This window comes from Doryrhamphus excisus, chromosome 22, assembly GCF_030265055.1.
Source record: "Doryrhamphus excisus isolate RoL2022-K1 chromosome 22, RoL_Dexc_1.0, whole genome shotgun sequence".
NCBI classification, from domain to species: domain Eukaryota; kingdom Metazoa; phylum Chordata; class Actinopteri; order Syngnathiformes; family Syngnathidae; genus Doryrhamphus; species Doryrhamphus excisus.
Genome location: NC_080487.1, coordinates 7744721 through 7764202, shown reverse-complemented (window position 1 = coordinate 7764202; position 19482 = coordinate 7744721). Strand labels below are relative to the sequence as shown.

At 42.8% G+C, this 19482-nt stretch overlaps 1 protein-coding gene across 2 annotated transcripts in view; it reads right to left on the bottom strand.

Moving 5' to 3' along the window:
* The window catches only part of LOC131109453 (guanine nucleotide-binding protein G(olf) subunit alpha), a 43058-nt gene that overhangs the window by 21989 nt on the left and 1587 nt on the right, over positions 1–19482 (bottom strand). The window contains exons 1-5 of one of the 2 annotated variants that reach the window (XM_058061485.1): positions 16592–17514; positions 16296–16368; positions 13232–13286; positions 13019–13138; positions 2420–2517 (exon numbers count right to left, since the gene is read on the bottom strand). In XM_058061485.1, coding sequence (XP_057917468.1) covers positions 2420–2517; positions 13019–13138; positions 13232–13286; positions 16296–16368; positions 16592–16730 — 485 coding nt within the window. In that variant the 5' untranslated portion in view covers positions 16731–17514. Of the gene's footprint in view, positions 1–2419; positions 2518–13018; positions 13139–13231; positions 13287–16295; positions 16369–16591; positions 17515–19482 lie in introns of those variants that run through there. The other variant, XM_058061484.1, reaches the window with a different exon arrangement.

The window sequence follows — 19482 nt, the reverse complement described above, 5'->3', positions numbered from 1 at the left end:
GACTACTTCACATTTACTGTCAAAAACAAAGATGGTTTTATGACTATATTTGAAAAGAAATATTCTGAACCGCTTTGCGCATTTGCTGAGAATGCGCACCCTTGCTCGAAATGCGCCCTCCGGGGAACATAGGGCCCTACGCACAGCGCGTGTTCTGTGCATCAGAAGTGGCAGCCTGTTTATTTTTAAATCAAAACAAAGATCATATGATATGACTGAATGTTATAAATAGGGGTGCATAAAAATTGAATTAAAAATTCAATGAGGAAATTACCTATACTGTGCTGTAGGTGGATTAGAGTGAGCAAATCAAGCGCTCCTTTTCTGTCATGTGATGTCATAACTTTCCCTGAGCCAGGGTTGGGCAAACTACGGTCCGAGGACCACATGGAATCCTTAACGCCAGTATGGTGAATCCCTAGTAATAAACAAGCTTCAATTTCACCTTGCAATACTTGCATATTAAAAATATGCTTTACACATAGGACATTATTTTCTATTGGATGCTTCCATCAAACAAGCCAAGTATTCTGTCCAATTTCTTTCACCATAACTCAAGCACCTTTTCAAATTCAATTAGTCTTCAAGAATGCAGTCGCATAGAAATAGTTCCGATTTGTGCCGTTAACTTTATAGCAGTTGATAAATAATATAGGAGTTGATGATCAACGGCGATTTACCTTTCTAAAATGTCCGCTTATAACATCAGCTATATGGGTTGAATCACGAATCCAATCCGGAAGCAGAGACTGTCCAGCAGAGCCAGGACTTCAAGACGTCTCAACGATACGTAGCTTTAGCATTTTATCGCTTACATGTAATTCATGTGTTTTGCGGGACTGCCAGTGTGTAAAAGCCAGTAATTGTGGTGGGGAAAGGCTACTAGCAAACCCTGCTTCCTCTATGCTATAATACTACACAGACAAGCGCTTTTACTCCATGATTTCCACAAAATAAACACAGTTAGAACACTGATACCTACAACTTGCCCTTCTGACTCACATCACCAAGTAATGCTGGAAAGGTGTAGGGCTTCAGCAAGTTTGGTAGCGTCTTTCGGAATTGTCAACAAATGTGGTGTTCCCTTTCAAGGCATTGCTAGCTAAACAGCGGAGCAGCGCTTGGGAGAGCGAGGGAAGCAGAGCTTGTGGGAGGGCAGAGAGTTTAAATATGAGGAATTCTGCCCCTCTGTGACATCACAAAGGGGCAGTTTTACCCCACCTTTTGAAACAGAGCGTTTTGAGCCATCCCGAACTTCTCTCAGAGCTCACTTCCAAATGAGCATACCTCATTATCTGAAACTTTGGCATCGTTTAACACGAGCATACAACATGCTAACTACATGTATAGGTCAGAAAAGTGGAAAAATAGATCCCCTTTAATGTTAAAGTTTTGCTGTAAACAAGCTTCATGACCAATTTATGAGGCGCAGCTCTCAGTTCATGTGTGCCTAATATCATGCCCACTTGAACACATGACATACAGTGTGTCATTAAATAAACATCTCAGACAGCAGAGAAAGAGGAAATGCAGACCGTGTGGCCTGGAAGGCGGCGCTTAAAAGCGAGTCATGTGAGCATCACCTGACTCGCTCCCTCCTTTTTCTGCTCTTAGGCAAAGAGAGAGCGAGGCCAAGACTTGACCTGCAGTCAAATGTATGTTCAAGGAGCCGAGCCGTTCAGGAGGAGCCTCCTGAGACGCCATGTCTGCACGAAGACTCGCCAGACCCTGTGTAACACCGGCCCCACACTACAACACGTCCCGGTCACTGATTAAAACCTTTGAGATGGGGGGGCACAAGCTCACCTATACATGTGAGGACAAAGACGAGAAGAAGAAAAAAAGGTCTGTCCAACAGGAACAAGGCTTGCCACACTACACTTATCAGGATTTCCAAACAGCGACTGAAGTTGTACAATTGTTTAAAAAAGAAAAAAAAAACAGCAAAAACTGATCATGACCCACATACTCCTTTGTCCTGATGGAATTTCGCAATAGGTCTCCTTAAGTCAGGACAAAAGAGAAACTTTCAAGTGAGAATGCTTGCACAATGTAACTTATGCCTATAGAAAATGGCGTCCATTGGTATGCCACATACCTCTGCCGAGGCCCAAAACAAAACCTTTTAACAGTGCAGGTGTACCTAATGATGTGGCTGCTGAGTGTATTTACAGTAAATGGGGGAGGGGACATTTTCAGCACTTTGCAAATGTCACACGACAGGTGAACAGACACAGGTATACATTTTACAAAAAGGACACATTTGCTGCTCGCTTATCTTGCCAACGCCCACAGCAAACACATCCCGCTCGTGTTCGTATATATGACATGACACTATCGCACACTGCGGTGCTTTCACCTTGCATGCCGAATATGAACGTACATTGAATTAAAAAAGTAATAATAATTCTCCACTCACTATTGTGCGCAGTCGATGAGCTGGTACTCGTTGGACCTCTCGAAGCATGCCTTCACCCCTTCATCGTCCCACAGCTTCTTTGCATGGTCAAAGAACTCCTGAGATGGGGGGGAAGAAAGTAGTGTGACGTCATTGCAATAAGACAGCGTGCAGTCAACACATCTCTGAAAAAGTACAGCAATAAAAATATGTGTAAATGCTCTTATCCAAGGAATATAACCAACAAAAAGACTTTACTTTTAGATACGGCAACTTTGTTTCAAATACTGCCTCAAAGCAACTTAGTTTTTTATTGAACTTGGAAAACTGCGGTGATACAACTGATATTTGGTCAATGCTCTTTACTGTAGCTGTGATACTACAACAACAGTTTTATTTCAAAGAGAGAGAGTTTATTGTTTGTGGAATGAAGGTCATATGAAATGTTAAGAATTGAAAATGTGCTTCCTGATGCCAGGTAAGCATGACGGGACAGTCCATGTCCAGCCTGTGGGCTCTTATGCTGTGGCACCTAGTGTCACCAATAAGGCGCCTAGTGCTGTGCAGTGGCTCAAACCAATTGGCTCGTGGTGGCTCGTAACGGCGGCAAAAATTGAGTTTGGCAGCAAAAAAATTTCAAAATGTTTCAAATCTTCCAAGTGTCCACCAAGTGGAACCAAATGTCACAAACAATCTGCCTGTTGGAATCCAATGGAATGTAAAGTTGCGAGCAAAGTTGTGCCAATACATTTTGTCAAGCTGTGGCCTTTTTAGTCATGTTGTAGAGTAGCTCTGCTTCACACCAACCAAGCCACAAAAATAGGGATTAAACAAACAAACAAAAAAAACAGAATCAATCCACGGTTTTTGTACACCACAGTTTTTGATGATTCAGTTTTCGCCAAAAATTTTCACCAATATTTAGCCCCCGTTTGCGTACACCTTTCTAGTCCGCTAGCCCTATCGGATTTACCGCTACATTATTTTTTGTGAGAAAAATCGTGTCAGTTTTTGTACGTCTGTCAAACCTTATATAAAAAATGAATGAAAACCAAAATACAGATCCACATGGTCTCAGAACCATACAGCGAGTGCAAACACGTGGGACTTTGCCAGAGTGCTGCTGCTGCTTATCTGGGTTGGCCATGCTTGTTCATGCAGGTGCGTTCATAATACGTGACGGGAATCAACACCCCTCTGACATAGACACCTTACTTCAAATAGACACCAGGTACTCTCTGCAGTCAAGTAAATAATTACGCCCAGCCATTCTGAGGAGTTCCGGTAAGTGAAAGCTCCACAGTACTGATTTACAGTAATTCATTAGTATTTAGCAGTAAATTTGCAGGAACTTACGTCTGAAACCCCAATTCATATGGTGGCAATCATGTGTTCTATTTATCAACACTTGACTTTGTCGCCATGACCGCTGAGGAGGAAAAGGTCATGGAAAAAGAACACAGACGGGTAATTATTTCCATTCAGAATCATGTGAGCACAAATTCAGTAAGAAACAATTGGAAGAAGGTTGAGTAATGCTGCATATTGATGACTTCAGATCTTTCAGATTGAAAGTCATGACTGGACGGTCACAAGAAAGCTTTCACCTAAACACCAAGTGAGGCCCCATGAGGCACTTGTCAAAAGTAAACCATCAAAAGCCCCAAACTGGTAAAATTGTCTTGTTGTGGAAAGTCGTGGCCGAAAACGAAGTGGAAGTAGTCTTAGCACTTCAGTGGGCTTCCTGCTCGGGAACAATGGGGGGCATTATGAAATGACTCTCAATGACTCTGAGACATTTCCCAGGACTTTAGCTGCAATATCGCTCTTCGCCTACTGCACACAAGTCTTTCAGCCTTCAGACTCCTCCCCTCACCCAGAACCACCACATGACTGTGTGCGCTCAGCGCGGGCTCTATGCTAGCACTGTGCATGAGGCTCAACGTAGCCCCCCACCGGAGGCTGATAAATCACATGTTGTGGGAGACATCTTCTCGCAGATCTGGTGATTTCACTCACAGTGGGGAAGACAACTGCCGATCCAGTCGGCCCGGGTCTCACATCCATAACTGTTGACTGCAGATGTATCACACGACAGGGACACCCAGTCCAGACCCCCGATGAATGATTACAAAGTAGTGCTGAGTATTCCGAGCTTTGCAGCTGGTGTAATACGGGCCTCTTTCACACAGAGATCCTGCAGAACTGGCACATCAGAGCCTTAAAGGGAATGTACTGTATGGCCCCTGAACACACACACACACCAGTTATGTTTGTTATCAGCTAATGATCGCAAATTGAAAACCACACAGTGACTCCCAATTGTCGGTGGCATCTCCGAGACTGCTGTCGTGCATGTGCACACACACAATGGACATCTACAAGAATACCACACAGCCGTGAACATCAATTGTTTTCCACTGGGGCCAAACTAAAATTGACATTTTTTTATGAAGGGAGGGGTCCTAGCGGTCTAGCGGTCCAACACTATTTATTATGTATTGGCTAAAACTAAGACAGGAACAACACAAAGTACACAATAGCCACGTTTACATGAGGAGTTTTTCTCTTTCCGAATGGAATCTTTCTGAATGACCTTTCCGAAAACAATGGTATACATGGAAAGGAATATTCCAATCTCTTGTCTACGTGCGCCGCTATAATCAAAGAGAATATAGTCAATGGCATCAACATCAACATCAACATCGGCTTCCGACTTGATACCAGAGTTTTTCTTTCACTTGTTGGAATAACTCCGTATTGCCAGTTTTTCGTTCGTCCAGTGATCCATTAGTTTGGATCAAAAACAAACTTCGCATAGCTGTCCATTGCCGATTGCTCGCCTCCATTTATAAAACTGAAGAACGTCTCCAGCTGCGTGTTACGTCATATCTGAGCATGTGCTGAGAGAATGTACCCGGGATCAATTTAAACAGGAAAAGATCAAATACAATATTACTAATATTTTATAATTAAACTCTGAACATGTTTTATATCGATATATATTTTCTTTTTTAATAATACTGGACTTGTGAATAAAGTATAGACGGGTTTAGAGTCTGTTCCACAGATGGCGGTAATGCACACCAAAAGCTGTTTGCTAACCGCCAATAAACAACAGAAGAAGAAGAACTCACCCTGACAACTTTCTGTTTGAGCGGGTAAAAGATACCTCAACCGGATTGGGGAAAGGAATATTCCACCTCCGTGAATCCGATTATATATTCATTCGGATTGGCACTTTTCTTTCAGAATGAGGCGTATCCAAAGGTTAAATTCTTTCCCTTTGAGCAAATAAACCGAATGCAACTGGCATATTTGGTTCCATGTGTACGTGGCTAATGCATACAGAGCCATCATCCACCAGTACGACTTTTGTTTTTCCGAATGTGTGTGATTAAATGAATTAACTTGAGGTTGTGCACATTAGCACTCTCTTTAACAGTAGCTTTCTACGCCTGTGCATTTTACACAAAACCCAACAGAACAGGATAGTGCCATGACTTTGTGTTCTTTCACACAACAACACAGCTTCTATGTCTGCGACAAAATGAATAATGAATACAATTCAAGACCAATTTTACACCCATACTGACAAAACAACAGTAATTACCTGCAATGTGTATCTTTCGCATTGGAATATCTTCACCCGTCTAAAAACACCAGAAGCCTCTCTATTGTCAATATTTGTTTGGATCTCAGGAAAAGAATATTCAAAATATTGGCAAACATTGCAATAAAAACGTTTACATGCTATTCTACATGATCTCAGCTCAAAGAGTTGCAATTTCCTCCACAATGTTCTTGAGCCGTTTTAATTAGGATGTTCCAGACTGATAACGGCATCAAAAAAGACAACAATCTGGGATTATATCAGCCTGCATCTCAAATCTCCGACATTGGCAATCCAATACAAGCAGTCAATTCTAGACTAGGACCCAGCACGCATAGACCCAATGTGATCACAACCACAGTGTGTAGTGAGGAGTAGTAAGTAGTAGGAACGGGAATGTGGCAGTAAAAAGATGATGTAGCTGAGCCAAAACTTGTCATGCACAAGATTCCCGTGGTGGCACAAAACCAGGGAAGTTTTATACGACCAACCTTGTACAACAGAAAAGATGATGAGCCACTCCATAAGAACCTGGAACCTTGCTACAATATATTATGCCTAGCTACTATGTGTGTATGTTTCATTATTAGTTTTGGGGGGAAACCACTTTTTCCACACAGGGCCATGTGTTTTCTTTCTTAATAATAAAAAAATCATTAAAAAAATGCATTTTGTGTTCAGTTGTGTTGTCATTGACTAATAATTACATTTGATGATCTTAAATATTACAGTGTGACAAACACGCACAGGAGAACCCATCCACTTCTCATAAATTTGCATGTATTATCTACATGTAAGCTGGAAAAATGTTACCAAAGTTCGTAACCAAACACTGGTTTAAACATGGCGTCTGAGCAGAAACACCAAAAGTGAGTTCAACCAATCAGCCTGCCCCTCAAGAGTGACTGGAACTTTGGCGAAAGTACCTCGTTGCCAGGATGAACTCCTTTCAGCTCTTTAAAGAACTTCTTTTTTTTTTTTTACTTGGGTAGATTTAAAACTAGTAGGAAGAGTTCCTGAGGTGGAAAAGGGGCTAAGGTGGGGGAGAAAGCAGCGAGCGGAAAATGTCCACAAAATGTTTTCAGTTATGTTGCCAGACATTTAGACAATAATGGCTATTGTGTTGACTCAATTTCACTGGATAATAAATCCATACTGCTATACAAGCTGTACACTGACTACTCTGAAGTGTATCAGAGTTTACCGTCTGTAATATTGTCCCTTGAGAAGACCGAGTACAATGACTGCTGAAATGTGAGGGCTGTATTGACTTTCGTCATTGATTGACATATGGATGACATCACTACTGGCACTTGTTATATACTGTGTATATAAGCCACATGCAATTGAGGTCAGGGATTTTTAAAAAGACGTCCACACTGCCGTGACACACATCCAAGCTAGGCTACATGACAGTATATATTAAAAATAATAACCCTGAAATGTGTCATTTGACAGATGTAGTGTAAATCCGGTGTCAAATGAAAGGGTAGCTGTGCGCCCCCACTTAAAGTGGAGTAGTCAGCGGGGTCGGCGTGAAGTTGAAGCTTACCTGCCACACGACACTGTAACTCCATCTCTGAGATAAACACAAGAAGACAAACGCCGGGGGCGGTGGGCGGGTCTCGCCCAATGTTGTTTTGCAGGTATTTCCAACACTTTTCACATCCACAAGTTCACACAGACAGCAGAAAAAGTTGGGGTTGAATCATCACAAATTCAGTAAGAACCACAAAAGCACCGTCAGGCGCCATAGTCCCCCCCATTGTGATTTACACCATAAATATTAGTACTACATTTATTTTAGCTACATATTTTGATTCCTTGAACATGAAAACACATAATGGAAGGGTTTGAATGACTTAAAGAATGCGAACAATGGTTAACATGCTAATGTTAGCATGATAACACCTAGCATAATTACGCAAAGTGTGTGTACAAATGAAGACGTTTGAAAATGTTTAAAGTTTTAGTATAATTACGTGAGCATAATATACATTAGCATGCTAACATTTGCATGACTAAGGCCTTAAGTTCATATTGATGAAAATCATAAGAAAACTGTAAAATATTGTGTACTAGGTTTGCGCAATATTTTCTTATAACTGTATTTGTATACAACCCTGGGTAAAATTGTTAATTTGTTAATACTTGGGTTGTTTACATTGTTTATTTTTATATTGTATATTTTGTACTGCTTAACTGATTCTGTTCTCTTGCAGCTGTGCAATGCAAATTTCCCCGTTGAGGGACGAATAAAGGCATATCTTATGTTATCCTATCTACCGGTATAGAGTCCTCCAATGTTAAGAAAATGACTTATACCGGTAGAAATGTTATAAACATAAATAAGTTGTGCCAAGGCGGACTTTGATACATAAGATGAATGAAATCATGAGGGGAAGGAACATTCGTGTGGGGAAGTATTTACTCTGCAGACAAATCTCACTATAAACACTAAACTGTCTCCCACAGAACTAAACAGGTGGTAAACACCTATATCGTTTTATATCATCATATTGTGATACATCCCCAAAATATTGTGATATATTCTAAGATCCGTATTGTCCAACCCTAGTGTAAAATTATAAGATACTAATATTAGCATGCTAGCTGGACTGGGAAGGCTAAATGCCCTAAGCAAGTGCTCTGACCTTTTTTGTGTAGTTGTGTGCACAAATGCCAAAAATGCTCCCATCTCACAATGTAAAAAGTCCTTTAAAAAATTCCTGGATCCAGACACTTCCTGTGCGGATTCCTGAATTCCTTCCAAATTAATATTTTAAATATGCACTGTAAAGATTATTACATACACCTTAGTTACGCATCATGAATTTCTTTGAATTTCATGGAGTTTAAATTGTATTTCCGGGAATTCCAATTTGAATTGCAACTGCGCTTCCCGTTTGCAACCGAAATTCCAATTCAAGAATTGAATTGGAATTTAGAGGTTATTCTCAATTCAGTTCTGATTTTTGTACAGCTGTGGTTTGTATTGGAGATCTATTTTCATAACCATATTAAACTGCATAAATTCGCATTTTTGTAACAAAAACTGATTTAAAAAAATGAAAAAAATTGGATTGTAAAGAGCTTTAAAAAAAATTAAGTAAAAAAATGTGTAACTGTAAAACTGTTGTCTTTCACCCATTGGTAGGAATAATATCCAGTACTATGCTGAATACAGTCTCTTGTGTCACTTGTAGAAAAGGCGTCATCCGAGTGGATCTCTCATCCCTCGCTGCTTGTCTTTGTCAACAAAGGTCTTTCAAGGTACAAGTAATAACGCGACTAATACTGCATTAGACTTTATACAGCGCTTTTCAGGGTACCCAGAGCGTTCACGTTGAAGTGAAGCCGTTATTCAGTCCGTCACTCCTCGGTCACACACTGACGGTGTGTGGTCAATCCACATGTGCAGCCACAGCTGCCCTGAGGTACACCGACGCCTACGGCCTCTCTGACCGCCAAACATCCATTCTCATTCATAAACCAGTGTGGGCAGCACTAGAGGCAAGATGGGTTAAATGTCTTGCCCAGGGACACAACAACAGTGACTGGGTGGAGACAGCGAGGATTGAAACACCAACCTTCCAATCTGTGCATGATCTCTTGAGTCACTGTCGCCCAGTTTCATTAAATGTTCTATTTAATTATTTCACTCCTCATTGATATGTGTTTTGCATGTAAAACCGAAATTCTCCTAAAAATGCATTTTTGTTCATATTTTTGGGTGAATGGAACAGATTCATTGGATTGACATTACTATAGAGATAAATGTATGCCACTGTATGTTGATTTCAACACTTTGGTGACGGCTTACAGGCGTGGTTTAATTTGCTAGCATTCCCAACCAAGCTCATAGGTCTTGATTTACCGTATTTTCCGGACTAAAAGTCACACTTTTTTTATAGGTTGGCTGTTCCTGCGACTTATACTCCAGAGCGACTTATAAATGAAAAAGTGTTTATGTTCCATAAACACTGGACACCTTCTCTGTTCATGTTTATTTTTTGTGTAGCTGAATAACCATTGTGTTAGCATATCTTACACCTATTCAGCCTGTTCTCTATTCTTTTATTGTTAGAACTTGCCTTCCAAGAGGACGTAATGTCTGTTTTGGTCAAGTAGTTTGGAAAATAAATTACCACTTATACTCCAGTGCGACTTATGTATGTTTTTTTTCTACCAAATTATGCATTTTTGGCCTTGTGTGACTTGTGTGTCTGACTCCGAAGCGACTTATAGTGCAAAAAATACGGTAGATTCAATGATCGGGGATCAGGGAATAATTAGCCGATGTCCACGTCAATCTGGTTCTGTTTTTACGGCAGGCCGCAAACTACACGTGGAAGTAGGTCTGCATTGAAAATGAAAATAATCCTACCGCCTACAATTGGCGATAGGACTACTTTTTTATATTTACAATGAAATTCATTTACAAAGTCTGCAAAATGACAATTTCAAGGGCTGGTTGTAGCAAAACTGCATTTAATATCACAGCATTACTAATACTAATATTTCATCTGAGGCCCAAACATAAAATGGAATATGAAGCGGTTCGCAAGGCCACCAACAAAAAGGCTGCAAACTCTGGACTTCTGAGGAAAAGGCAAATATCGAAAAGAGAGCGAAAAGGCAACGCGGACCACTGAAGAGGGAGACTAACTTATTTACTTAAGTTATGGATTGTGGAGTTTTGCTGTCTTTTCCCTTATAAACACCTAAATTCAGAACATCAACGTTACAACATCAACATCAATGTCATTACAGTACAAACTGTGGCCCACGAGCCTCATCAGGCCTGCCATGCATCTAAATCCGGCACACCGGGCATTTCCAAACTCCGTTTTTTTTTTTAAACCCTTAATATGAAAAGTGTAGTTGACAACATGACTTGCTATTGCCGCACGCTTCAGTCAAGTAGTCAGGTGCAATCTGTAATAACACGTCAACACACGATGCACAAAGTAACCTACTTAACTGCCCCACATGAGCATACAAACACAATACCCACGCCAAAAAACACCCATATATCCCGCCACAAGGCATGCTGGGTAGCATGTGGTACTCTTTCATTTTGCTGTGTTAGCCAATTTTTGCTTGATTGTTTTCTTCTTCATGTGGTTGTTGGATCGGAACTACCCAGCATGCCTTGCGTGTGCTTTGTTTATGATTTATGTGGTGCATTAACTTGTTTTCGCGAGGGAGTATATCGTTCTGTCACCTACATATACACGGCCCCACCGCATATTTTTTAAAAATCCAATGTGGTCCATGAGTTGTTGTCTAACAGTCATGCTTTCCTGAATCCATTACAGAAGAAAGTTGTGTGCGTAGCATGCCATGGCGAGACATGGCCTTGTCTGGTCATTCTCAGGCTGCCTAATCGCGCCTTCTGCACAGTGTTCATTATCTCTCCAATCAGCGCTGACTTGCATGGAGCCCAGGAACCATCACAAGTGTTTTTTTTAATCTCTCGTGTACCTTATATGGCGTCCATGTGCACACGCATTCATCAACGCTCTAAACGAAGCCCTGAAGTCATTAGCTTCATGTACTGTTGTTGAATGAGCTTTAAAAACATGCTAAGGTTGCACATTCCCGATGGTACGAATCAAAACGCTATGTTGTAAACTAGTACTTCACTGGGCTAGTTTAGATTTTTCTACTGTTAAGTAAAAATAATGCCACAATTGTCTATTTTCTTCAGACAAAATGAAAACCTGCCATCACATTTTAATATTCTATTTAATATTTCATTTAATATATTTTCACCTGTAGTTACTTGCAAAAAACTGTTTCAGTTCCATAATCTACAATAACACAGTTGGAGCCTTGAAATGGGAACGGATCAGAGGCCAAACATGCTGATGGGGGGCATCCCTACTGGTAAAAAAAAAAGCCATTATTACGTCCGAGCTGCAATACGGCGGTGTGATGCGTTTTGCAGTGATGATGGGAGAAAGAATGACAAACGTTGCGCCACATCGGGCGGGGCAATTATATAATTGACATGGGTGATGTTGATAAACTTCTGGTGGATGACGGTGATCAGCTGGTTGAATCAAACACGACGGAAATGTCCACCAGAGTTGACCTTTTCGTGCTCCACTTCCGTTTTGAAGTTGCGGGAGAGCTAAAGAGACAGAAGCAATGTGGAGCCAAACGCAGAGCTGAGGGCAGCTTTGACTTGGGAGTTATTTTTGTCAACGTAGGTAGTGTAGCGGTGGTTCGGGTATCTCCAAAAGTGATGTGGAGCAAATCAAGTCCGCATGTGAACTATGTCGGCGGTCGGTGCCCTCAAAAAGTGAAAGCACAACAAATCTCATGAATCGTTTGATGAAGCAGAACACTGCATCTTCGCTATATTATAATAATAGAGACAGGAAAAAATATATACCTATGCCGTTCTTTTGTTTTGGGCAGGTCCAATGTTTTTAGAACAAAGTAGTGCACATGGGCAATTGAACGCCTCGTAAATGTGCTTTGCAAGATGCAAATGGGTCAGCTAATTCGAGGTTTTGCAACAGACCGCAGACCAAGAGAGCAAGATGTTTTTTTTTTTTTGCTTTGGAAATGAAAAGGTAAACAAATGAATACATTCACCATGGCCAGCCCTGGCCAGTGAAAGGTGGTGCTTTTTACACCGAGTGCAAGCACCAACAAGATCACTGCTCATTAAGAGCAGCCAATGGAGAATTCCTTCAAAAGATGGCCAGTAGATAACATTTTCTTTGGCTACAATGCAGCCAACATTGAAACTATCAATCTATTCTCGGCTCTGCAAGTCTGAGTCTCCAGGCTGCACATCCGGTGTCAAAGGGGGGGTGGGGGGCTGGGGGGCTGGGGGGCTTGGTGTTAAACATGAGCTACATTTCAGACACATGACCTCGCGACTTCGACACACAGGAGCGATGCAAGTGAAACTTCACAAGGCATCTGAACCAACAACCTATCCAGGCCCACACTGATAACACACACAAAAAAAGTAGGCAGCATCTCACCTGGGAATAGTCAAAGTCGGAGAGAGGTGCTATGCTCTTGATGTACTCGATTCTGAATTGGTCCTCGGGGTTGGCTAGTGGGACTGGGGGTATTAAAGTGCTCATCGCTGACACTATTGTCTGAAAAGAAAACAGAAAGAGACAAAACACGCTTTCATCGGAATGAAGAGCACAAGAATCGCTGAATCGGAAAACCTTTCACATTCAACTCACCACTATGGCATCCTTCACGTTTTTCCGAATGTCCTGGATTTTCTGTTTCTTTTCTCTGCATGGGAAGATGAGAGAAGCCGGCGTTATGAAAGTGGAACGTGCGGCACACCACCAAAGAGCCAGACACAGGGGCGAGGAGGGCGCTCACGATAGCAATCCCTGTGTGACCACTTTGGGGGCAAAGGTTCACAGTGATGGGTGGCTTTAAGTTTATTAAAAAAAAAAAGGCAACCACAAATTAGCATGTGGTTGGATCGGTCCATAAGCGTCATCGTGTGTGTGTGAACAGGTGGTCCCTGGTTTACAGCTTTTTGCGTTTCGTGGTTACATACATGCTCCGTTAATTGACTGTATTGATGATAGTTGACTATGGCGAAAAAATGCACAATGTACGGCTCACAGGCAGTCTTGCTACGACCAACACAGGACTGTGGCAACCATCATTAAGGATAAAGGAGGTATTGTAACGTCTACCCGTCACATGCGCGCACATACACACACACACAGAGTCAGGAGTCATTCTGTCACGCTAACAGCTGGTTGGAAATCACAAAACTTTAACACTACCAGGTCGCTTTAGCATCCAGTTCATGAGAATGAGACGAAACAATATCTGAACACGACTTTTAAGAGCGGACAAAAATACTTTTTTTTCCCCACAGAGTCACAAAACAGGCTGCACGGTAGATGAGTGGTTAGCATGTTGGCCACACAGTCAGAAGATCCGGAAGACGTGGATTCGTTTCTCCGCTTGGCCTTCTCTGTGTGGAGTTTGCATGTTCTCCTTGTGCATGCGTGGCTTTTCTGTGGGTACTGTCTACATGTGCCCTGTGATTGGCTGGCCACCAGTCCAGGGTGTACCCAGCCTCTCGCCTGAAGACAGCTGGGATAGGCTCACCCCCCGTGAGGATAAGCGGTAGAAAATGAATGAATGAATTATATACGATGCCATTTACCTGACTAGGATTCGAACCACAGTCCCTTGTGCTAAGTGCCAAAGTCAGTACCCACTCCACCCAAGCTTCCCAAAGTGGAGTACGCATAACACCAGGGGGATGTCAATTGTCATATGAGGTACATGAATAAAAATGAAAAACAATCCGCACATAATCTCAATTACAAGTGTGCCTGAATGCCTCATGGCGCAAGGACAACAGAGCAGAAAGAAGACAGAGCATGAAATTGTGCATTGCTCTGTGTGAATTATATGCACAACTAAGAAAGTTTGATAATGCATTCGTGTTTCACCAAGAAGGCAAGGTGTTGGCAGGTGACGAAGAAGTGTGTCCAAGCTCTGCCTCTTGGCTCTGTCGCCAGCCAGGGTTCGAGTTGCATTGTGGAGGGGTTTATGCGTGTTTCAGACCCGCATTGCACAGCGATACTGCTTGCCTGCGTGGCGGATACGCGACCTTTATTGATCACATGTATTTAATGGCCTAAAAAATGCATTACACAAGAAGTCGATGGCTATGTTTACATCCAGTCACATAACTGGAATATTAGCAATAACCATGTAAACACCAATAACCGTTTAACACAAGAATACAACATTCTAACTACATTTATAGGTCAGAAAAGTGGAAAAGGCATCATAGGTCCCCCTTAATGATAGAGTGGTGAGACATGACATTCCTTTCACACTGCATGGAGTCAGCCATGGCATGTCCAATATGATAGAGTGGGAAACCTCCCATTCTGTGTGGAAGTGGCATGTTTTGGGCTTCTTTCTTGTTCATTTAATGTCTGGTAGCTTTGGTAGCTTTGTTTGGACACATATAATGGGTCACATGAGAAGTGTTTTTGTTTATCATTAAAAAAACATGGACATTGCTAGATATCAGCTCTCAAATGAAACTCCTATGAGCTATTTTGTTATCATCATTTGCCCAAACACATGTACCTTTAGTTGTACCAAATGGTTGTACCATTAAAATAGATCAATAAAGAAGAAACAAGGGTGGTCTAATGACTGTACTTTTGCTGAAGCTTTGCTTAACCATGTTTGGCATGGCAGGAGTGAATGTGGCGAGTTGTCAAAACATCACTAATGGCAGGCGGGGGGGGGGGGGGGTTTAGTGGGAATGTAAACATTATTCAAGCTAAAACCTTTTGAAATAGTAACATCAAAACTGAAAAAAAGGGTTACGTTCAGGCTAAATTGGAGGCTAGCTAGTTAGCTTGCAAGCATGCTTAAAGCCGTGAACAATGCTCCTGTGTCCCTGAAGCGTTAGCTTTAGCAATGTGGTACAAAGAAAGTATAATAACAGTGTAACCTTGACTATAGGGGTGTTATTTCATGTCTAAAGGGCTCTAATAATGGTATTAAAAACATTTAGAAAGTAAACAGGTTGTCTATGCTCTGACTTAGTTTTTTTTTTACCAGCGGATCAAGGGTACAGTTTTAACTATGAATAGTTAACTGTGCTGAAATACCACTTTTAAGTGTTTAAATTAATTCTTTATGAAAATAAATGTCAAAAAGAGATTAGTCACCCAACTTCCAAGGCTCCTCTGTACACAACTGTCCTAACTTCAGTAAAAGCCAAATCCTGCTCCATATCAGATAAATCCATTCCATCCTGTGATGACTTTCCAAGTTCTAGGAGTGTGCATGCTCCCCCCCCCCACACACACAGCTTTTAAAAAACAGACAGAAAAACGCCAAGTGGTGCTCGGTCTGGTCAATGGCGTTGGAGGCCTTGCAGCAAAACAGATCATCGATAGGTTCTGGTCGATGGAAACCTTTGACCCCCCCCTTGCCCATGAAATTGGAAGCAGTGAATCTGACATGTGCGTGACACCGTTGCGCGGATCCGAGCGTGTGCGCGCGCACGAAGAAGAGAGGGAGAAAGGAGAGAGGAGAGGATGGGGAGGGGAAGATGGGAGCAGCTTTGCATGGGATGCAACCGGGCCCAACAGGCGCTGCGGTGCCTGGGGGAGCTCCACAGCTCCGCGGCTAGCTGTCTCCACATCGTGAGCCGTCTCACTCATTTTGGGAGGATGTCGGAGACATGATGGCTGATGAAAATGAGCCTAGGTGTAAACGTAGCCATTGAACACTCACTCTGCGTTGAAGCCGTTGACGTGGAGAATCCTCATCTGCTTCACAATGGTGCTTTTTCCGGACTCTCCAGCACCTTCACACAAAAACAAATGACATGTAAGCAGCGCATTTAGGCACAGGATGGGGGGTTATGTTGCATAAAAAAGAGAAAGCGGCCCAGTTGTTGTGGGAGCTAATTGCAATAATCAGGCTTCCATCAATGTCCAGCCCTATGACATGCTAGCAGGCGCTGTCAGACGTGTTGGCTGAAGCAGGGAGGGGGTTAGCTCGCATTTCATCATCCAGGCGAGGCTTACCCAGCAATAAGAGCCTGTGTGTAGCTTTGTACGCTTGTCTCTCCTTCTGCAATTGTTTCTCGATCTTTTTATTAGCCTCTCGCTGAGCCTTCTCGTCGATGCGTTGGTCTTCTGTCTTGCTGTTGCCCAAACAACCCATCTTCCGTCGCCCTTCCTTCGCCAACAAAAAACGTAAAAAAATCTGGCTTTAACGATGGTGGCGGAATGAGTCGAGTGTTTGAAAAAAAAAAAGAATATCTGTCTCCGAGCGGCTTCTCGGGAAAGGAGAAAGCCGTTCCCCGTTAAGATTCCGCTTTTAGCCGCAGCCAAGCGTCATCAAATCCGCCTGGTGGTGTACGACGCAGCCGAGAGAAGGGGGGAAGACCGAGATGGCAGACTGGAGATGTGATGGTAAAAAATGGTGGAAATAAATAAGAGAGATGAGAGGCCTTTGCAATGTCCGTGAATCCTAGCCAAACACTGCTATCCCCGGCCCCACTCTCTCTCTCTCTGCTATATCTAACTCAGCACTGCCTCTCGCTGTATCACCAGGAAGTAGTCGTGGCCCATGGAGGTGGAAAACAAACGAGCGCTAAAGCGTTCTATTAAAAAGCCGTAGCCATACGGCTATTTCAAAACCTGCGTATCCAAAGGGAGAGGGGCCATTCCCGATTTTAGTCCGTTAGCTGAGCTGCTGCCGCCCCTACACTAGTCCGCGAAGGGGTGGAAACCTGGACGCCTCCCTAACCGCTGTCTGACAAGAGGGGATGGGTCTATTGCTCCGCGGCCCTGACCTAAACTGGCAGTTTGCTCCAGTGCAGGGTTTTACCACCATTTGCTGTGTTTAAATGCGGCTCCGCGAACGCCTCTCGCCACTCGGTTAAACCTGGAGTCGGCGCCGAGCAAGCCTTACAAATCTAGTCGTTGTGGTCCTTGAACGCCCCTCACTTCCCGGTAAGACGAGCGAAGCACCGCCCTCTCCTGCGATAAAAACTACAATCATGGCGGTCCTGGGAACGCCCCTCCTTTCCTCAACAGAAGACGTTGTTTTAAAAAAACTACAACTATGACAGTCAATGGACGTCTCAGCAGTTTACGGCTGTGGAAAAAAACGAACAAAATGGCGGCCCGTTAAGGCCTATCGCAAGTAAAATTGGATCTATCAATCATTCAAGTTATGAATCACACAGGCCAACACACGCACACACAAAAGCAAACTGTCCCACACCACCCTCTCGTGGTCAGAGGTAATACTATAAACAGGTATTCTTTACACTTTTTCCACAATTGTTTTAGCTGCAATTCCAAGCTTTACCACATTTGGAGGTCTCCGCTGTATTTATATTTATATAATTTCTTGTGAGGAAAATAGAATCTGGAATTTCCCCGTTGCAGGACTAGTACAGCCTTATTGTTGTCTTAATTCTAAAAGGCGAACAACCCAAAGCAAGTGTCAACCAGCATGTTTGACTTGTGTGTTGTAATGCTACCCACTAAACAACAATTACACATGTATAGTAAGTCAGGATGGCAGCTTTTGGCAATAAAACGTATCCAAACAATGGAAGCTCTAGCTTTAATTTGTCTTAAAACAGCACACAAGCCTCTTGGAGATGACATCATGTGATGTTATGTAATCAAACAATATCAGTCCATTCATTTACCAGCCTGAACTGTAAAAGGAAAATGTTTGGGGGGGAGGGGAGGATTGTTTCAAACACACCGCAGGGCAAATAAATGATAAAGCAGTGAAGATAGGGTATAGCCACAGTCACAGTCCAATGTCCTCCTCCTCCGAATGCGCTGGTCCAAAAGCAAAGACCGGGACCATAAATGCACATCCTGTTGGTCCTTGCATGCAGTGAAAGTTGTGCGGTAGCAAAGTTCACACAACGTCAACGATAGAACTCCTCAACGGAGGCAAAGTTCAGCAGCAACAGGCCGATAGTTCCACTGGCTGCTTGCAGGCATGACAACTCCACTATGTTCCACTACACCTTGTGACACACTCATCTCAATAACTATGTTCCACTCCAGTTTTACACGTGACACGCTCATCTCAGGAACGACACAACGGCCTCATGCTAATGCTAATGAACTATAAAATAGATCAGACACGATGACACTTCCTCTCCAACATACACGGCAGTAGTAGTATTAGCAGTACAAATGGGAGCATTCATTCATTTTCTACCGCTTATCCTCACGAGGGTGGTGGTGGTTGGGGGGGGGGGGGGGGGGGGTGCTGGAGTCTTCAGGCGGGGTGCACCCTGGACTGGTGGCCAGCCAATCACAGGGCACATATAGACAAACAACCATTCACACTCACATTCATACCTATGAATACCATATCTACGCATGCACGGGGAGAACATGCAAACTCCACACAGATGGGTGGAATCGAACTTGGGTGTCCTGGGCTGTGTGGCCTGCGTGCTAACCACTCGGACAAACGGGAGCAGTTGTATTAATAAAAGTAGTATGGCAGCAGTAGTGTTAGTAGAAGTGATGAAAACAATCCACTATATTTCATAATTAGTTATTAGGGCCTATTAATAATAATAATATTATTATTATACCCTATTGTGTCTTTGATTCTTGATTTTGTGTAGTAGTGGCAGAAACAGCAGTATTCATAGTAGTCGTAATAACAATAGGCAGCAGGAGTCCCCCCGCCCCCGCAGGGCTGGGAGTCTCCAAGGACTCAATCAACCTGAAGACACGGGTGTTCATCCGTTCCTGGGTGGTGATATGAACCGTCTGTGGCAACGTGATGCCCCGAGCTACACAAAGTTTTCTGTCCTCCATCTGTAGTCTTTCCATTGCCATACTATCACAGCGTCGATGTGGATACTGTCGCTGCCACCGAGTGCCATCACAGAGACTCAAACCTGTTAACTGATTGGGGCTGT